General features: G+C 40.3%; 1 protein-coding gene across 3 annotated transcripts; it reads right to left on the minus strand.

Annotated features, from left to right (window-relative positions):
• Window positions 1–4,311: 4,311 nt before the first annotated feature.
• Window positions 4,312–12,513, minus strand: LOC115536961 (uncharacterized). Of its 3 annotated transcripts, XR_003974754.1 has the most exons (10): window positions 9,406–12,513; window positions 9,063–9,197; window positions 8,249–8,383; window positions 7,119–7,187; window positions 6,649–6,743; window positions 6,337–6,460; window positions 6,126–6,246; window positions 5,810–5,927; window positions 5,471–5,544; window positions 4,312–4,601 (listed from the first exon to the last, which is right to left on the minus strand). XR_003974754.1 is itself a non-coding variant. In XM_030348472.1 (9 exons), exons 1-9 carry the CDS (start codon window positions 12,121–12,123, stop codon window positions 4,491–4,493), a joined length of 3,579 nt encoding a protein of 1,192 aa, XP_030204332.1. In that variant the 5' UTR covers window positions 12,124–12,505; the 3' UTR covers window positions 4,312–4,490. The 3 variants fall into 3 exon arrangements, 2 of the variants coding, with proteins under 2 accessions (XP_030204332.1, XP_030204333.1); XM_030348472.1 differs by lacking the exon at window positions 6,126–6,246 and having other exon boundaries at window positions 9,406–12,505; XM_030348473.1 differs by lacking the exon at window positions 6,126–6,246 and having other exon boundaries at window positions 9,063–11,878.
• Between the last annotated feature and the right edge of the window lie 7,559 nt (window positions 12,514–20,072).

A 20,072-nucleotide genomic window follows, 5' to 3' on the forward strand; every position in this document is an offset into this window, starting at 1 on the left:
GTGGCCCCAGACCAATGTTGACCTGTCCTACTATGTGGTACTAACAACACACACCTCACTAAAAAATAATATTTTGCTCCTCCTATTTTATTTAAATATTTTAAGAATCCCATTCATTTCCTATGGGAAATTGCTTTTTGCTCAATAGCTTCCGAGTTATAGGACCCAGAGGCCCCAGACCAATGTTTACCTGTTCTACTATGTGGTACTAACAACACACACCTCACTAAAAATTAATATTTTGCTCCTCCTATTTTATTTAAATATTTTAAGAATCCCATTAGTTTCCTATGGGAAATTGCTTTTTGCTCAATAGCTTCCGAGTTATAGGAGCCAGTGGCCCCAGACCAATGTTGACCTGTCCTACTATGTGGTACTAACAACACACACCTCACTAAAAAATAATATTTTGCTCCTCCTATTTTATTTAAATATTTTAAGAATCCCATTCATTTCCTATGGGAAATTGCTTTTTGCTCAATAGCTTCCGAGTTATAGGACCCAGAGGCCCCAGACCAATGTTTACCTGTTCTACTATGTGGTACTAACAACACACACCTCACTAAAAATTAATATTTTGCTCCTCCTATTTTATTTAAATATTTTAAGAATCCCATTAGTTTCCTATGGGAAATTGCTTTTTGCTCAATAGCTTCCGAGTTATAGGAGCCAGTGGCCCCAGACCAATGTTGACCTGTCCTACTATGTGGTACTAACAACACACACCTCACTAAAAATTAATATTTTGCTCCTCCTATTTTATTTAAATATTTTAAGAATCCCATTAGTTTCCTATGGGAAATTGCTTTTTGCTCAATAGCTTCCGAGTTATAGGACCCAGAGGCCCCAGACCAATGTTTACCTGTTCTACTATGTGGTACTAACAACACACACCTCACTAAAAATAAATATTTTGCTCCTCCTATTTTATTTAAATATTTTAAGAATCCCATTCATTTCCTATGGGAAATTGCTTTTTGCTCAATAGCTTCCGAGTTATAGGACCCAGAGGCCCCAGACCAATGTTGACCTGTCCTACTATGTGGTACTAACAACACACACCTCACTAAAAATTAATATTTTGCTCCTCCTATTTTATTTAAATATTTTAAGAATCCCATTCGTTTCCTATGGAAAACGGCTTTTTGCTCAATAGCTTCCGAGTTATAGGACCCAGAGGCCCCAGACCAATGTTGACCTGTCCTACTATGTGGTACTAACAACACACACCTCACTAAAAATTAATATTTTGCTCCCCCTATTTTATTTAAATATTTTAAGAATCCCATTCATTTCCTATGGAAAACGGCTTTTTGCTCAATAGCTTCCGAGTTATAGGACCCAGAGGCCCCAGACCAATGTTTACCTGTTCTACTATGTGGTACTAACAACACACACCTCACTAAAAATAAATATTTTGCTCCTCCTATTTTATTTAAATATTTTAAGAATCCCATTAGTTTCCTATGGGAAATTGCTTTTTGCTCAATAGCTTCCGAGTTATAGGAGCCAGTGGCCCCAGACCAATGTTGACCTGTCCTACTATGTGGTACTAACAACACACACCTCACTAAAAAATAATATTTTGCTCCTCCTATTTTATTTAAATATTTTAAGAATCCCATTCATTTCCTATGGGAAATTGCTTTTTGCTCAATAGCTTCCGAGTTATAGGACCCAGAGGCCCCAGACCAATGTTTACCTGTTCTACTATGTGGTACTAACAACACACACCTCACTAAAAATTAATATTTTGCTCCTCCTATTTTATTTAAATATTTTAAGAATCCCATTAGTTTCCTATGGGAAATTGCTTTTTGCTCAATAGCTTCCGATTTATAGGAGCCAGTGGCCCCAGACCAATGTTGACCTGTCCTACTATGTGGTACTAACAACACACACCTCACTAAAAAATAATATTTTGCTCCTCCTATTTTATTTAAATATTTTAAGAATCCCATTCATTTCCTATGGGAAATTGCTTTTTGCTCAATAGCTTCCGAGTTATAGGACCCAGAGGCCCCAGACCAATGTTTACCTGTTCTACTATGTGGTACTAACAACACACACCTCACTAAAAATTAATATTTTGCTCCTCCTATTTTATTTAAATATTTTAAGAATCCCATTAGTTTCCTATGGGAAATTGCTTTTTGCTCAATAGCTTCCGAGTTATAGGAGCCAGTGGCCCCAGACCAATGTTGACCTGTCCTACTATGTGGTACTAACAACACACACCTCACTAAAAATTAATATTTTGCTCCTCCTATTTTATTTAAATATTTTAAGAATCCCATTAGTTTCCTATGGGAAATTGCTTTTTGCTCAATAGCTTCCGAGTTATAGGACCCAGAGGCCCCAGACCAATGTTTACCTGTTCTACTATGTGGTACTAACAACACACACCTCACTAAAAATAAATATTTTGCTCCTCCTATTTTATTTAAATATTTTAAGAATCCCATTCATTTCCTATGGGAAATTGCTTTTTGCTCAATAGCTTCCGAGTTATAGGACCCAGAGGCCCCAGACCAATGTTGACCTGTCCTACTATGTGGTACTAACAACACACACCTCACTAAAAATTAATATTTTGCTCCTCCTATTTTATTTAAATATTTTAAGAATCCCATTCGTTTCCTATGGAAAACGGCTTTTTGCTCAATAGCTTCCGAGTTATAGGACCCAGAGGCCCCAGACCAATGTTGACCTGTCCTACTATGTGGTACTAACAACACACACCTCACTAAAAATTAATATTTTGCTCCCCCTATTTTATTTAAATATTTTAAGAATCCCATTCATTTCCTATGGAAAACGGCTTTTTGCTCAATAGCTTCCGAGTTATAGGACCCAGAGGCCCCAGACCAATGTTTACCTGTTCTACTATGTGGTACTAACAACACACACCTCACTAAAAATAAATATTTTGCTCCTCCTATTTTATTTAAATATTTTAAGAATCCCATTAGTTTCCTATGGGAAATTGCTTTTTGCTCAATAGCTTCCGAGTTATAGGAGCCAGTGGCCCCAGACCAATGTTGACCTGTCCTACTATGTGGTACTAACAACACACACCTCACTAAAAAATAATATTTTGCTCCTCCTATTTTATTTAAATATTTTAAGAATCCCATTCATTTCCTATGGGAAATTGCTTTTTGCTCAATAGCTTCCGAGTTATGGGACCCAGAGGCCCCAGACCAATTTAGACCTGTTCTACTATGTGGTAATAACAACACACACCTCACTAAAAATTTATATTTTGCTCCTCCTATTTTGTTTAAATATTTTAAGAATCCCATTCATTTCCTATGGGAAATTGCTTTTTGCTCAATAGCTTCCGAGTTATAGGACTCAGAGGCCCCAGACCAATGTTGACCTGTCCTACTATGTGGTACTTACAACACACACCTCACTAAAAATTAATATTTTGCACCTCCAATTTTATTTGAATTTTTTAAAAATCCCATTCATTTCCTATGGAAAACGGCTTTTTGCTCAATAGCTTCCGAGTTATAGGAGCCAGTGGCCCCAGACCAATGTTGACCTGTCCTACTATGTGGTACTAACAACACACACCTCACTAAAAATTAATATTTTGCTCCTCCTATTTTATTTAAATATTTTAAGAATCCCATTCATTTCCTATGGAAAACGGCTTTTTGCTCAATAGCTTCCGAGTTATGGGACCCAGAGGCCCCAGACCAATGTGGACCTGTCCTACAATATGGTAATAACAACACACACCTCACTAAAAATTAATATTTTGCACCTCCAATTTTATTTGAATATTTTAAGAATCCCATTAGTTTCCTATGGGAAATTGCTTTTTGCTCAATAGCTTCCGAGTTATGGGACCCAGAGGCCCCAGACCAATGTGGACCTGTCCTACAATATGGTAATAACAACACACACCTCCTTAAAAATTAATATTTTGCACCTCCAATTTTCTTTAAATATTTTAAGAATTCCATTCATGATATACTAATCAAACACACCTTCATTTGTTTTCCCACTTCATTATGTGAACTTGCAAATTATATTTTAACTTCAGACCTTTCTGTAATATTTCCTTCTTGCAATCCATGGCAATGAATCAGACTATGCACAGTATTGGTGTAAAGCGTTTCTCAATCAACGCAGCTGTTGTGTTTTATACACTGACTCAACAGAATCTTTTGGTAATCAGGCATTGATCTTCAGTCCTTACGGTATAGCCTAGGGTTAAAGTAAGTGGAAGGGATCCAATATCAAAGTGTATATGGCTGTAACCAGAGAGAATAGATGAAATGGAAATGTGTGTGTGTGTGTGTGTGTGTGTGTGTGTGTGTGTGTGTGTGTGTGTGTGTGTGTGTGTGTGTGTGTGTCTCCCCTCCCCATTCATGCTTTCCACATCTTCTGATGTTAACACGCCTTTTACGTTTTTTTTAATCACATTTCTAAACAAAACCTGGCACTTGGACGAGGCACAATTTTCCTCAACCTTGTCATCGGCATAAAACACACAGCCATTGCCTTTTCTTGAGTTCCTTTAACTTATTTTGGTCCATGTTCAAGCAAAGGTTATGGAACCACCGGTCACAATTATCACACTGGATCTGTTGAATTGAAAAAACAATTAATGATTCATTCATGTACATGACTTTGTCACTTGGTAGGACACTTAGGCTTAAGTGGTATGTCACCAGCATTGGGGAAGTTACTTCATTACGTTACTTGTGTGGAGTAATGCCTTATGTCACTTGTTACTTTTGCGTTACCTGACCCTCCAGGTGAATTTAATTGAGCTGAAATGTCCTTACGGGGCAATTTGGTTTCAAAACAGGTAAATAATAATAATAGTGATAATAATAATTTCCATTTATATAGCTCCCTTCTCAAACCCAAGGTCACTTCACATAGTGGAAATGAAAATACAACCACAAACAAACAACAATACAAAAAAAGAGAAAAACTAAACTAAACAAAGGGAGCCTCTAGTCTAGAGGATAGAGCTATGTGTTTGGAGTGGGAGAGAAGTTAAACAGAAAGGTCTTGAGATGAGCTTTGAAGAAAGGAAGAGAAGGACAGTTATGCCGCGATCCAGTTGTATGGAACTGGCCGTACGAGTCGTAAGGTGTAGGCCTAGGCTACATCTCCCAGCTGTCTTGCGGCATTTCACGGAGGCACGCCCCCTTTTGGTCATAATATCAACATTGCCTCTCGTTGTTCTGAGGATAGACCGAGTAGAACAAACCCTGTTTTTGTTTGTTAGACTCAGGTCACCAAACCAGCAGATTATAGCAAAGGTTAAGTTTGAATCAAAGAAAGTTTTCTGTGAACATTGAACCCCTTCAACTTTCTTGGCCTTTTTACATATTGCTATCAAAATTGAATTATCTTTGTTAATTAACTTTGTTACTAGTTACTACCAACACTGTATGTCACATTACGTTACAAAATGTATGTGCTGCTCACAACAACTCACCCAGTCTGTAACGGGAGGTGCTTGTCCAGGGGGCTTGTCAGCTCCACACATCGAACAAGTCTCCTCATCAAAGACTGAAATAAAGTGTATTTGCATGACATATTTAGGGCCCAATTTTGGGGATTTTATCGGCAAATGGTATGTGCCTTTTTTTAAACCCGCAAGAGGTAATCGGTGGAGACTCTGATATGGGCAAGGCCTGTGGCTAAGGGAAATTGCATTCGCCAATCACATTCACCAATTCTGTTACCATATCATTCTCAAAATTGGGCCCTTAATCAGAATATATTTGGAATGCCTTTAAGTTATTCAAAAAAAGATGTATACTGCATTGTATACCTGATGATTCAAGGACTTGGAGAGCCATATCTCTCCTCGCCTCTTCCATGGCTCTCCTTTTTGTTGAGAAGTTCATTTTGGGGAACTCAGGGAAGGCTTCCATCACTGCTCTGGCCATCTGAATTAACAACATTAAAGTGATTGTCTTTCTCTTTTAATAGAAAACTAAACCATTTGTCAACACATGCTTGGTGGGGAGGTTTTAGAATCACTGCTGCCAGCTTCTAAATGGTTGCCTATGGGCATTCATGGTTCGTAAATGCCCATAGGCAGCCATTCTGAAGCAGGCAGGGGCGATTCTAAATGAGCCAAATACCCAGAGACAGGACCAAACGTCAACATTTCAGTGTCAACCATTCTATTTCATCCTAGCCAACCGAGAAAGGGGGCTCAAAGTACACAATAGTGAACTTATCCTTTGAAATCATCTTGTATATCTGTGGAAACACCCAAATGTAAGCTTATCTCCATCATCACAAAAATTAAAGAAACATCATGTTTCCTCTATGCTACATATATCAACTTACTTCAACAACAATGACACCACAGCTGCAACCATCCATTTGCACTGGGTGGGGCATCACTCCTCCTTTCCACTTCACATCCACCCAGTCAGTTTTCCCCTGATGTTTTCTAATCTTCAAGTATTCCCTGAAGAAATGTGATACTTTTCTTTAAGTGCTACCAAAACATTTTCCATCCACAGATACAATTTAGCAAAGTTTGTATTCAATTATAAGGTATATGGAAATATCTTCAAAACACCACAGCTGCCATTGTAGAATAAAAGTAAACATGATTGACATTTTAATGTTTAGAATCCTAGCTTGAATATTTACTGTAGTCTCTGAGCCGCATGGGTAGAGTCCTCAAGCTCAGAGGATGCTGGTGAGGGATCCATTTGGTACACAGTACCAGACTTTGCATGAATGTACTGAGAAAAAAGAGAGGGTATTCTTTAACTAGAGATGCAATTCCCAGAAATAGCAGGGAGAGTGCATGCAAAGCAAGAAAAAAGGTGATGGGTCAAAGTAAACTTAGAATCAAAGTTTCCCTATGCCAATTTCACAGTCGCCAAATGAGTTGAGTGGATGAAATAATAAGCCAAGTACAGTTTCGGAAAAATACTGTATTGAGAAGTTGATGAGTATCCATCGCTGCATGTGGCGATCGATACACATGCAAACCAAATTTACCCAAGGGTATGAATAAAGCAACCTTGACCATGACCTTGATACTCGCCGCAATACTTTATTTCACTATGTGAAAACCCACATTTGAATGAATGAATATTAATGAATCAACATACCAGCATGTTCCAGTGATTTTTGTTCACGTGGACAAATGACAGGATTCCGTCAAAGTTATCGAAGTTTACCTACAGCATGAAAAAAACAATGTTTCAGGATGATTTTATGAACATGTTAGTTAGCTGTCCACCTATGATAAGTATAGTTAAGCAATAGATCACGACAGGCTGTGGCAGGCTGTGGCTGCGCGTCGGTCCGAACAACGCCCCTTAACAGTGGTATAATGAGCACATACTACTGACTGAAGTGATCTATAAAAAAACAAACAAGAAAGTCAAAGTAGCTGTTTTATTAAAGAATACAAAAAAGTAGTCCCTCCTGGCTGCCTTCAAAATGCACGACGGTCGCTATGCAACACACTTTAGCGTCCCTCCGAGAGAAGGCTCCGCTAGAGCGGTACGCCGGCAATTTATCCTATGGAGCAGTTCACTCGCCATGTGCCTAAGCTTTCGTTAGTCTCTCCATCGCCTTGCTCACTCCCGGAGTAACAACATTTACACCCTCTCCATCATTCAACATATTTTTTACTTTGTAACTGTTTCTACTTCCAGGCGCGGAGTGATATGCAAACTTTCACAAAATGATTGGGCGTCATAGCAGTTATGTATACGCTTATTATACAACAGTTAGGAACCAATCAGATCGCTGGATTCAAGCCACCCGTTGTATAATATAGTATATATAACAGCACAATATGTGTTGCAGAAAGGAAATGAGTGTGCAATAACACTTAAAGCGCACTTATCCTTTACGACATCTAAATGACACATCAAAATGGTACCACTTTACTTGAGGTCTAAAAAATGTATTCATTATACTGTAATAGTGGTTTCATGAAAGCCAGTTCTGTGACATATCCTGTCACACAATTATCTAACCAAGTGCTAGAGTTTGTCTGTAACCTTGCTCATCTAATTGTAATAATGATTATGTCATCATGTCAAAAAGAGGTGGATTTTCTGTGTATGTTAAGTTTTCATGACGAAGTTCATGACAAGAGTCATGTCACTCTTATGTAGATACCTTCAAATAAAGTGTTACCTTCTCATCACAGTTATTTCATGCACTGTAGTAATTACCCATCACGCAACATACCGTAAAATGCACAAACATACACTGAACATATTACCTTAGGTAAAGTGTGGCGACGTGTAGTAGCTCTGTCACCAAATAAAAGTACACCTGCGGTGTAATAATCCATTAGGTAAATGGTGTCCACCACGTTGTACGTGAAGGCACTGAGATGCAGCAATCCCTGAATTATCTGATAAACACAAAATAATGTTTGATTAGCATCAGCACACAGCATCACCATATGAACACAAACTAGTTTCTTTGGCCATTGAAATTAATAACGAAGTTATGGCCTACTGTTGGCTTATCATGAGATCACCACTCACTCAGAGGGGGGTGGCTTCATCTCAGTGGTTTTCCATGTACAACAGAAAGAAAGACAGGTAATAACAAAGAGGGATAGTATGTCTGTCTATCTGCCTGCCTGTCTGTGTGTGTGTGTGTGCGTGTTGTGATATCCTTAAGTGCCAAGGTATCACCACAGTTTTAATGTACTTCAACTGATGTCTTTATTCCAACTGTGGACAAACGCAGACAACAAGCTCGTGGCTAAACTTCTTGCTCTGCCTATTGTTCTGTACTAGCTTGTTCCTTAGCTCCAGAACGTTAGCCCCCTTTATAGGATATATTAATGCTTGCATGTTAATGCTTTTTCACATTGACATTATTACGTGTGTGTGTGTGTGTGTGTGTGTGTGTGTGTGTGTGTGTGTGTGTGTGTGTGTGTGTGTGTGTGTGTGTGTGTGTGTGTGTGTGTGTGTGTGTGAGTTAATGGAGGTCTTCAGTCCTCCAAATACATCAGTTTGAAGGACTACAAATTGAAAGACAGATAGACTAGCAGTGAGAGGAAGAGCTTTTAATACGCCTACCTCTCCTGTCAACCACAGGTGGGGTCGTAGACACCGTAGATCAGTGTGGTGGATGAAGAGGCTCCGACCCTTCACTTGGGATGGCAGGGTTGCAACAATTATCTCTGTTCCCCTCTTTTTCCACAGCAAGTTTAACTGAAAGTCAGAATTAACATTGAAATCCATGTAGCAATTAAGGTCTATGATCTATGGTTTAAGTGTACGATGTGAAATGTGAGGTTCTATTAATAATTATATTGCATCCTCATTGTCTCTACCTAGGGCAATGAGGAGGAAAAAAAACATTTTCATTTCATGTCCTTTATCTCACACCTGTCATTTAAAAAAACGTCACATTACTTACTTGTGCATCTTCAACCCGTTGATTCTGCTCCACTTTTATGATCTTCTTGCTTTTGGTCTTGGTCTTGGGGTTTGGAATGTTTTTTGGAGGATTGAAATATTTTGACTTGCGCTTTGAACTGCCAGAAGAGGTGTCCCTCTTACACCATTGCTCTTCTGGGTCATCTTCCAGCTTAACAGAGCTTTGAAGGTTTCTCTGAAGTACATCAATTGGCAGGCTTTGTTGAATCACATGTTCAACATACCTCCCCTGCACTGAGGCAAACATTTTAGAGACAAACTCTGCAGGTCTGAGGTATTTTCTTTTGCACAGAATGCTGTGTTTCACCAACCTAAACCATAGTTCGACATGGCAGTTGGTTTCCCGTGTTTTGCACCCTGTTCCTCTTGTGATAGATCCTTTAGAGTGCCTCGATAGATCAGCGAGTAGTACACCACTCCACAAGGGAAAGATGCCCATGTATGTCTTAAGCAAGACATTTATTATACCTGGGCAGTGGTAGTTGTTGTTTTTGTCTGCTTCCTCATCAGACAGGACGTCACATGTGGCTTGCTCCCTTCTTAGGTCAAAAGCCTGCATGAAGGGGGACCTTGCGAGAATGCCATTGGAAGGGTCACTGGAATCACAGATCCTGCTCCCCTCTTGTGTTTCCTCAATATCCATGTGTTGACTCTGCAAAATGCAGCCATTCAGGTACCTTTCACTGGTATTGATTGAGTCTGTGTGCTGTTCTGCATCAAACAGCACACACATGTGGTAGAAAACCTCAAGTGCTTCTGGCAAGCTTGTACAGTTCAGCAGGTATGCAAAACTGTATGTTGCATACTCCTTTATGCCTCTGTCACTGGTTGTTCTCCCAAAGGCCTGGGAGACTGCCTTAAGTATATGTGCAGAGCACAAATGGAGCACAGTGAATTTTGGAATGACTTTGAGTTGTCCCGACACAATTTCGAATGCTCTGCAAAGGTATGCAGAGACATCCTCGTGGTTAAAAGAGATGAGCACACTGTTCATCAACGCCCAGCTGTAATCTGTCTCTATTTGTGCAATTTTTCTCCCGGTAATGTGGGACAGCCTCCTATTGAACTCCATAAGCCAGTGCGATATTGATGGAACACTATGGCTGTTAGTCACGAACTCCGCGACTGGCAAAGGCGGCTTGTCCTTGCCCATTCCAGGCAGAACCAGGGCATAATAGAGAACTCTTTTTGACTGATGGGGTACTTTCTGAACTACCCCACCTGTTGCATCGAGGTATAGGGTAGTGGGCATGGGTCCTCTCAAATGTTCAGCCAAAATTTGCAGGCCCGCATCAGTGTATAAGTGGGTTGCAAAAGGGTCAATCTGGAGGAGCTGCAGATAGCCGTTCGATGATGCATGCCGAGTTTGCCGACCACTCTCTCTGATAATCCTCTGAGTGAGCATTAGCTCCAACAATTGGTCATTGTGAAGCCTTGCAACGCTTCTGATCTCGTAAGATATGATTTTTAACACGTCTTTTGTGAGGCTTCTGGTTATGTTACCAGCCATGATCTCCTCCACAGGTGTGTTTTTCAGCAATTCGTAATAGCAGTTGCTCACACCACTTTTTACTGCTTTTGCTATTTTTCCTCTCCTGAGGTATCTTGCAGGCCTACATTTTCTCTGAGACTTAAGGTGTTTGACTTCCCCAAACCGTGTCACCATGACAGTAATCTTTTTTGCGTTGTATTTTGGTGGGCCTTTCCTGGTGAAAGTGTAAACCGCCTCACAACCTTCAAACGTGCACTTGGCTGTGGCGCGGAGGTATGGTGATTTTTTTTTCCGGCTGTCACGTGTTCTAATATTTTGGTACTTAAAGGCCAATGTGCACGATGGGTTGCTTTTTCTAAATTCATTGTAGAATATATCGGTCCATGGGGGTCTCAGTTGTCTTTTTCCCTTTTCCGGCTTTATTTTTATCCAATTTTTTCTTGCGACCTTAAATTTGAATTCTTTTGGACCGACTACGCACGTCCTGTACGTGTCCTCTTTATCATTTTTTTTTGTGTGCTCTTCTCCCTTTGTCTCCGAAATTTGTTCTTCTTCATTGTCACTTTCTGTGAGTTCTTGAACTGTTGGTGATGGTTGATTTGTAATTTTGAAATCTCCTTCATTTGTGTCATCACTTTCTTCTCCAGAGTAAACAGCTGTTTTTACTTTTCTCCTTCTTGTCATTGTCGCTGAAAGTTGTTCTTCACTGTCACTTTCGGTGAGTTCTTCAACTGTTGGTGATGGTTGAATCGTAATTTTGAAATCTCCTTCATTTGTGTCATCACTTTCTTCTCCAGAGTCAACAGCTGTTTTTACTTTTCTCCTTCTTGTCATTGTCGCTGAAAGTTGTTCTTCACTGTCACTTTCGGTGAGTTCTTCAACTGTTGGTGATGGTTGAATTGTAATTTTGAAATCTCCTTCATTTGTGTCATCACTTTCTTCTCCACAGTCAACAGCTGTTTTTACTTTTCTCCTTCTTGTCATTGTCGCTGAAAGTTGTTCTTCACTGTCACTTTCGGTGAGTTCTTCAACTGTTGGTGATGGTTGAATTGTAATTTTGAAATCTCCTTCATTTGTGTCATCACTTTCATCTCCAGAGTAAACAGCTGTTTTTACTTTTCTCCTTCTTGTCATTGTCGCTGAAAGTTGTTCTTCACTGTCACTTTCGGTGAGTTCTTCAACTGTTGGTGGTGTTTGCGTTGTCATTTTGTCGTCCCCTTCATGTGTGTCATCATTTTCTTCACCAGACTCAACAACTGTTTTTGCCTTTCTCTGCTTTGTCTCCCTTGCCTCCGAACTTTCTTCATTTTCACTCTCATTTTCCTTGTTTCCGTCAACTGTCTCCCTCTCATTTTCCTCTCTCCCTTAATATAATAATATAATAGTAACGTTATTGATAAATATTAAAAGTTTCAATGTCAATAATCTACAAAAATACAAAAACAATATACAACAATATGTTAGTTTTCACCTACTACTGTAGGTGAAAACTAAATCCTGTTAGATACAGTAGCATCACGGTAAGCATCCCTTAACTATGAGGGGCCACCTGGGACAGAATTCATACTTGGTCTTACACACACTATTATAATCTTGCATATACACCACTATACTCATACACACACACTATTATACTCCTTTTACATGCATGTATGAGTGTATAGTCGTGTATGTGAGAGAGTATAGTAGTGTATTTGAGAGAGTATAGTAGTGTATGTGAGAGAGTATATTTGGGTATGTGAGAGAGAATAGTAATGTATGTGAGAGAGAATAGTAGTGTATGTTGTGTGTTTGAATGTGTATGTTTGAATGAAACGGACAGAGGTGGGACAAAGTCACTGTTTTGCAAGACCCAAGTAAGTCCCAAGTCTTAGTAGTCAAGTCCGAGTCGAGTCCCAAGTCAAGACAGGGAAAGGCAAGTCCAGTCCAAGTCAAAGTCACACCAAAGCAAGTCCAAGTCTAAGTCCCAAACTTTTCAAGTCTTGAACAAGTCTTGAAAAAACAACCATGTATTTTTCTTAATAATGTCATTATTAGACTATTGATCATAATTTCAACATATCACTTTGATGTACAGTGTCACAATGCTCTCGATTTTGTCGGCGGGGGGCGTATATTAACATGTGACTGCATACAAATGTGTCCATAGACATGGTGACTACTGTATGATAATAAGCATTATTGGCCCTTAACTCTAATATTCAGAAACAACACTTCCTCAAAAGGCTATTGGCTCAAGCAAGACCAGTAGAGGCATATACTTTTAAACGTTGCAAAAGTTGAAACATGCAAAAACATAATTATATATTCACGTGGCATTCAGTCCAATTTCTAAAATATATCTGTGGCATTCACTGACCAAGTGTTTCTTTCTGTTGTGTTCAATAGATTGAATTTTATCAATCCCCTGTAGGAGAATCTGAAGGGTCTACTTAACCACTCCCCCTACTCACTTCAACCAAAGCAAAGCGGACAGCACTGAGTATGGGAGGTGTAGCCTAACTGCTTTGTGAACAACCCAGAGAAACGCAATGCAAATTCAATGTGAACATGTATGAGGATTTAATAAAATCCCGGACGATTTTGATATTCCGCCACACATAAAGCGTCTCAAAGAGGGCATGTCCGGGCAAAAGAGGACGGCTGGTTACCCTATGTACGTGAAACCCATTTGATACCTACCTGTCCCAGTGTTAGGTAGCGGCGCAAATTGGTGGGCGCTATCCTGGTAATTTCTCTGCGTGAGAAATACGACGCCATGGGTTGAATTGCGTGTATCTCACGCCGAATGCGTGAGACTTGAGAGCCCATTTCTTATCAATAGTTATAATATGTTCATTGTTTCTGTCTTCAAATGGGATCCTTCTCTGTGCATTCATTATTAATGAGACTGTTCTGACCCCTTAGTTATGCTGCGTTCGCACCAAAAAATTATTTGTTCGTTTCCTCGCGTGGTCGAGTTTGAGAGAGGCTTCCTCTTGTGACCGCCAATTCATTCTAAACCCGTCTCTACGTGTTGTGGAAGTACCAGAGACGTCAGAAAAACCGAAGCAGTCGTTTAGGATTCATAATATCATCCGTTCTATAAAATATTCGAATCTAGAACACTCCGAGAGCTCTGGCAGGGGGGGGGGGGTTACCGGCGTTGTCGTGGTTACAAGACTTTGGGGAGAAAAAAGATCGTCCTGGCGGCCTTAAACTGACTCAACACCGCCGCCTGCTGTTGTGTAGTGTGAATCACAGGACATTTATTTGTCACGTGACTTTTGGCACTCATTTTCCGCCTTGCTGATCGCAAATGCAATCCGATTGTACTTTGTGTAAAACATACTGTATTTGTTTATGAAGCAAAATGCATTAGTTTGTGAATGATGTTTTGTATTTGCAAACCACACACTGGAAAAAGCCTTCTGTTGAACCAAGTAAAAAAAACATGGGTAATGGTTCACATCTATATTACATAACTTGAGCCAATGACAAATATATAGCTTGCCTCAAACAATATTTCCTATGTTCATAAAAACAAAACAATACAACTTGGCACCAAGTATAATTCTATTCTTTGAATGAAGTTAATACATTTAAATCGTATGTTAAATCCTAAACAAAAAAATATTGATTCACTCCAACAATTGGTTCTCATTTAAGAAATATCTATCAGAAATAATTTGGTTTATCCAATCAAAAAGATTACAATTTTATCAAACAATTGTTTCTCATTATTGTATACATCATCATCATCATTTATTCCCGCTCGGCTCTCGCCGCTTCATGGCCTTGAGGCGGTTCTGTCTGGATTCGACATCACATCGCGACATCAGTCAGGGTTAGGTGCTTTGCCAAAGACACCTCGATACACTGCTTGGTGAAGCCGGGGATTGAACCAACAACCTTCAGATTACCAGCCAACCCGCTCTACCACCTGAGCTACTGCCGCCAATGAGTCATCGTCACTCTGGTCAAGGGTAGTGGTTTCACCTCAAAAAGTCGCCAAAAGTCACCAATAGCAGCTGAAAAAGAAGCTAGATTTGTCGCTTGTCGCTGTTTTGAAAAAAAGTCGCCAAAGGGGTCTGAAAAGTAGCTAAATATAGCGACAAAATCGCTAAGTTGGCAACACTGCGGTTTGGTCCAGTAGTCGTAAGCGTCTTTGTATTTAATGCGCATGCGCAGGCTTGTACGTAACCTTGACATTTTACATTTGTCAAAATAGATATTTCTTAATTGAACTCCTAACTAAAAATATCTATATTTCACAGTATTTTGAAATAAAAAAAAGTTATTTTAAAAATAAAACAAAAAATGTTTATTTGAATTGAATTACAAAATAATAATCAGATGAAGTGCGGCATAAAACCCTTTTTCCAGTGCACTGAGCGTGTGTGTGATTCATTTTGTGTGAGTAAAACACGTTTTGTGTGCGTGTGAATCGTTATGCGTGAGCAAAACACGTTTTGCGTGTGTGCGGGGTTTTGGCATGAATCTAACTCCATACTATGCGACTTTCCTTGATAGGCGCCATGCCTATAGATCAGGTTGAATCTGGAATAATGTTCTCGTTCTTTTACTAGTTTGCGCGCGAGAGGCTGTTTTGCGCGCGCAGAGGTAATTTGCGCGCGCGCAGAGATCATTTGCGCGCTCGCAGTTAATATCTACGCGTATGGAATAATATAATACGCCCGAATGCATCTGTTATCACATTAGTGAATTATGACACTAATGTGTCGCCATACAAAACCCCCTGAAACAACTTCAGTCTCACATTCTTATGCCACCATACAACAGTGCAAGCAGGCCAATGGCAACCAAGCGCGCGGTCCTTCCTCCCTCACTGCAAAAACGACCAGCCTCAACTGGTATAGCCTACACGTGTGTGTGTGCGTGCGTGCGTGTGTGTGTGTGTGTGTGTGTGTGTGTGTGTGTGTGTGTGTGTGTGTGTGTGTGTGTGTGTGTGTGTGTGTGTGTGTGTGTGTGTGTGTGTGTGTGTGTGTGTGTGTGTGTGTATACTGGTGTTTATGCGAAATTATAGTCCTTTTTCCATCAAAAAGATAATGCGCTTTAAAATGATGCTCATCAAAAGTTAGTGCGACATATGTGATGGAAAAAGGGTTATATCGCTCTAACGCCGATTTTGTCGCACTAAGTTAATTCGCTCTGCAGAGGTGGTTTTGGGAAAGTTCTAGCGACATAAAAGTAATGGAAAACGGCTGAAGCGATATATAAAATGTCGCGCATACGCATTGACAACGGAAAATCATCTAGCGGGTCAGAAAAATGCGCTTCAACACGAGGCATTGTGACACCATTTTAATTCGCTATAATCATTCTGTCGATGGAAAACCGTTTAGCCGCTTCTTATGTCGCTACAAATTAATTCGCTTTAAGAGTTAATTCGCTTGAAAATCTGATGGAAAAAGGACTTGTGTGTGTAAGACCAAGTATGTGTGTATAACGACAGTGTGTAAGACCAAGTATGAATTCTGTCCCAGGCGGCCCCTCATGCTTAACAGCCTTTCTTATGGTCTTGGACAGTTAAAATTCTACCTACAACATAAACTGTATTAGGGAGCGTACCTTTTTGCAGCACTTCAGTGCGGACTCCTTGTCTGTCCTGCTGCCAAATAACCTTCAACCACTTCTGGAGGTTTTCCTTGTCTTTTTTAAATAAAGCAAGTGTGACAGAGGACCACTGATCTGTATTGACATTAACTTTGTGAGAAATTAAAGATTTTACAATATTTTCTCTTCCTCCTGCTTCTTTCCAGAGGTCTTTATTTTTGCTAGTCTTTCCACTCTTGAAGCGCCCCATCATTGATATCGTCTTCCATGTCCTCTTCAATGTGCTCTAACGATTTCTTCGTGTAGCCTGAATTTGGTCCCGAGCTCAAGGATGCCACCTACTGGATCTAAGGATTTCAGTCAACCAAATCTGGCTCCTCCCGCGCAATAAACATCCCGCTTTGAACGGTGAACTATTTAAGCCTAGCAGCTATAAAAAGCTATAAAAAAAATAAAAACTACAAAATGACTCTATTAATGCAGGCTATGTGGAAAATGCGCCGACTTTGGCTCAGCCTGGCTCCGCCTCTTCCGCTACGTAGCGAAGATTGCTGCCGTTGAGTACGGGGAGTGTACTTCGATCCACACTTCACGATTAGCCCGTTTTGAGTACGGCATCCGGGTCCTTGAAGTATACTTATTTTCGCCGGATCAGAATTGGAACGTAGGCCTACTCAAATTTTGGCTAGTAAGTACGGACAGTACGGGTATTGAAACACGTTTTTTTCTTTGGATTTTTGGCTTATTCCCAGAGAGTCACAATTTTCACAGAGTAACCCCAAGATGAACCCTGGTTTAAAGTCTAAAAGACAAGTTTGTATCACTTGTCAACTGATTTAGACACATTTCTAGCAACGGCTTGTTGCCAATGCGTTTCAATGGTGCATTTGATGATGCTGTGTAAGCCTTTCCTGTTATAATAATAATAATGATACATTTTATTTAGAGGCACCTTTCAAGACACCCAAGGTCACCGGTTACAGAGCATATAGTCATCATAAATCGTTTAAAAAAACAAGACATTGTGGAAAAAATAAATTAAAACAAAAACAAGACAAAACAAAACAAACAAAGAATCAAAACAGTGATCAGTTAGACGTTGTGTGCGAGTTTGAACAGGTGAGTTTTGAGTTGTGAGTTGAAGGTTGTAATGGTGTCTGACCGTTTTATGTGTGGGGGGAGGGAGTTCCAGAGCCTGGGTGCTGAACAGCTGAATGACCGGGCACCCATTGTAGTGAGTTGTGATGTGGGGATACATAGTAGTCCAGCAGAGGTTGAGCAGAGGGAGAGTGAGGGAGTGTATTCTTGGAGGAGGTCGCAGAGGTAACTGGGGGCTAGGTTGTGGAGAGCTTTGTAGGTGAGGAGTAGGGTTTTGTATTGGATGCGGTAGTGTACTGGGAGCCAGTGAAGTTGGATGAGGACAGGGGTGATGTGGTCAGATGATTTGGTGCTGGTGATGATCAGGGCGGCTGAGTTCTGAATGGTCTGCAGTCTGTTGATGAGTTTGGTGGGGAGTCCGGTGAGGAGGGCGTTGCAGTAGTCTATGCGTGATGTGACAAATGAGTGAATTAGGATTTCAGTGCTGGATTGGGTCAGTGATGGGCGGAGTCTCGCGATGTTGCGGAGGTGGAAGAATGCAGTCCGGGTGATGTTGTGAATATGGGGTGCGAATGAGAGGGTGTTGTCCAGGATGACGCCGAGGCTCTTGACTTTGGAGGAGAAGGGTACTGGGAATCCATCGATGATCATGAGTGGAGCTGGGGTGTGTTGTGATTTAGTGAGGGTGGATTTGGATCCGATGAGCAGGGCCTCGGTCTTGTTTCCATTGAGTTTCAGGAAGTTTCTGCTCAACCAGCTCCGGATCTCTTCCAGGCACGTGATGAGGGAGGTGGGCTTGCGTGTCCTATAGCTTACTTGTTAATGTCCTCGACTCAGTCACCTATTGCATCACTTCCTTTAGGGCTTAGGCCTCCTAATTGATCATTGTAGTATATTTGAATGCCCTCTTTCATATATATGACACCACCACCACTGGGACGTGGCAACAATTCCCCATATCCATATGGGGAGGGGGGTGGGTGCTTGTGGACAGTATGGGTGTACACTAGACCTAAATAGGAAGCACACTCAAGAGGAAGAATGGCCTCTCACACATATTCAATTAATTGTTTCAAATAACCCTGCCTCGATATATAAATGTTTTGCTTTAAAAAATAGGTTACAGGCTGTCACTATAAAATGTATCCATGCGTGTCTCTGAGTGACGTAACAAGCCACCAGACAGCGATTAAAAATACCCGAGTTAAGTTCATTAAAAAAAGTCACTTATTAATTATGTCTAAACTGCGGAGAATAGATACATATTCCAAGGTGCCTTTCGAAGGAAACCTTGGAATATCTGTCTATTTCCTAACCAGCGGACCCTATGACAAAAACAACATAATTGACGGCAGCTCCGTTGCCGCCCACGTGGTAGACCATAGCTTTTATTCAATTGTCGTTATAACAAGATCTGTATCCGACCATTGACCATCGACTCGTAAATTCTATGAATTTAATTCATATTGACGTATGGCGATGGACCGTATGGCACTGTATCCCTTAAATCCCATTTTGAATTTAATAGACCATTCTCGTTGCTTCGAGGAAGTCTGGTGGTCTCCGTATATAATAAATAAATATATAAACATATTTATTTATTTATTCCAGCTCTTCTCAATGCTGCGGAACGCTCACTAAAATGTTTACGTAAACAATTTTAATGGTGTAACGATACATAAATATCTTACCCACCCAGAATAAAAAGTATTTCCGCCATTTTCACAGAAAAATATCCAAAAAAACATCCAATAGGAAAGATGCTCACAGCGTCTATTGGAGACGTAGTCGGGTTAATACAGGAGTGAATCGGCTGCTGGAGCACCCCATTTCCGTCTGCAGACTACGCCGAAGGGTACCTTTCCCGTCAGCCACCGACGTTCAAGTGCCTTGGCCAACAGTCGGTATTTGATGTTCTCGGAGTCAGACTGTGTTGGTCTGCATTGGTCTGGGGTTTCTGGGTCCCATAACTCGGAAGCTATTGAGCAAAAAGCCGTTTTCCTTAGGAAATGAATGGGATTCTTAAAATATTTAAATAAAATAGGAGGAGCAAAATATTAATTTTTAGTGAGGTGTGTGTTGTTAGTACCACATAGTAGAACATGTCTAAATTGGTCTGGGGCCTCTGGGTCCCATAACTCGGAAGCTATTGAGCAAAAAGCAATTTCCCATTGGAAATGAATGGGATTCTTAAAATATTTAAATAAAATAGGAGGAGCAAAATATTAATTTTTAGTGAGGTGTGTGTTGTTAGTACCACTTAGTAGGACAGGTCAACATTGGTCTGGGGCCTCTGGGTCCTATAACTCGGAAGCTATTGAGCAAAAAGCAATTTCCCATAGGAAATTAATGGGATTCTTAAAATATTTAAATAAAATAGGAGGAGCAAAATATTATTTTTTAGTGAGGTGTGTGTTGTTAGTACCACATAGTAGGACAGGTCAACATTGGTCTGGGGCCTCTGGGTCCTATAACTCGGAAGCTATTGAGCAAAAAGCCGT

The sequence above is a fragment of the Gadus morhua genome, chromosome 23, assembly GCF_902167405.1.
Source record: "Gadus morhua chromosome 23, gadMor3.0, whole genome shotgun sequence".
NCBI lineage: Eukaryota > Metazoa > Chordata > Actinopteri > Gadiformes > Gadidae > Gadus > Gadus morhua.

Bases quoted from the DNA above. Each gene is read 5' to 3' on its own strand.
- LOC115536961 (XM_030348472.1), bottom strand. From the start codon at position 12,123: ATGACAACGCAAACACCACCAACAGTTGAAGAACTCACCGAAAGTGAC. The intron at 9,198-9,405 runs GTAAGTAATGTG...TCTGACTTTCAG, and splicing joins AACGGGTTGAAGATGCACAA to TTAAACTTGCTGTGGAAAAA. The intron at 4,602-5,470 runs GTGAGTTGTTGT...TCAATTCAACAG, and splicing joins CACCTCCCGTTACAGACTGG to ATCCAGTGTGATAATTGTGA.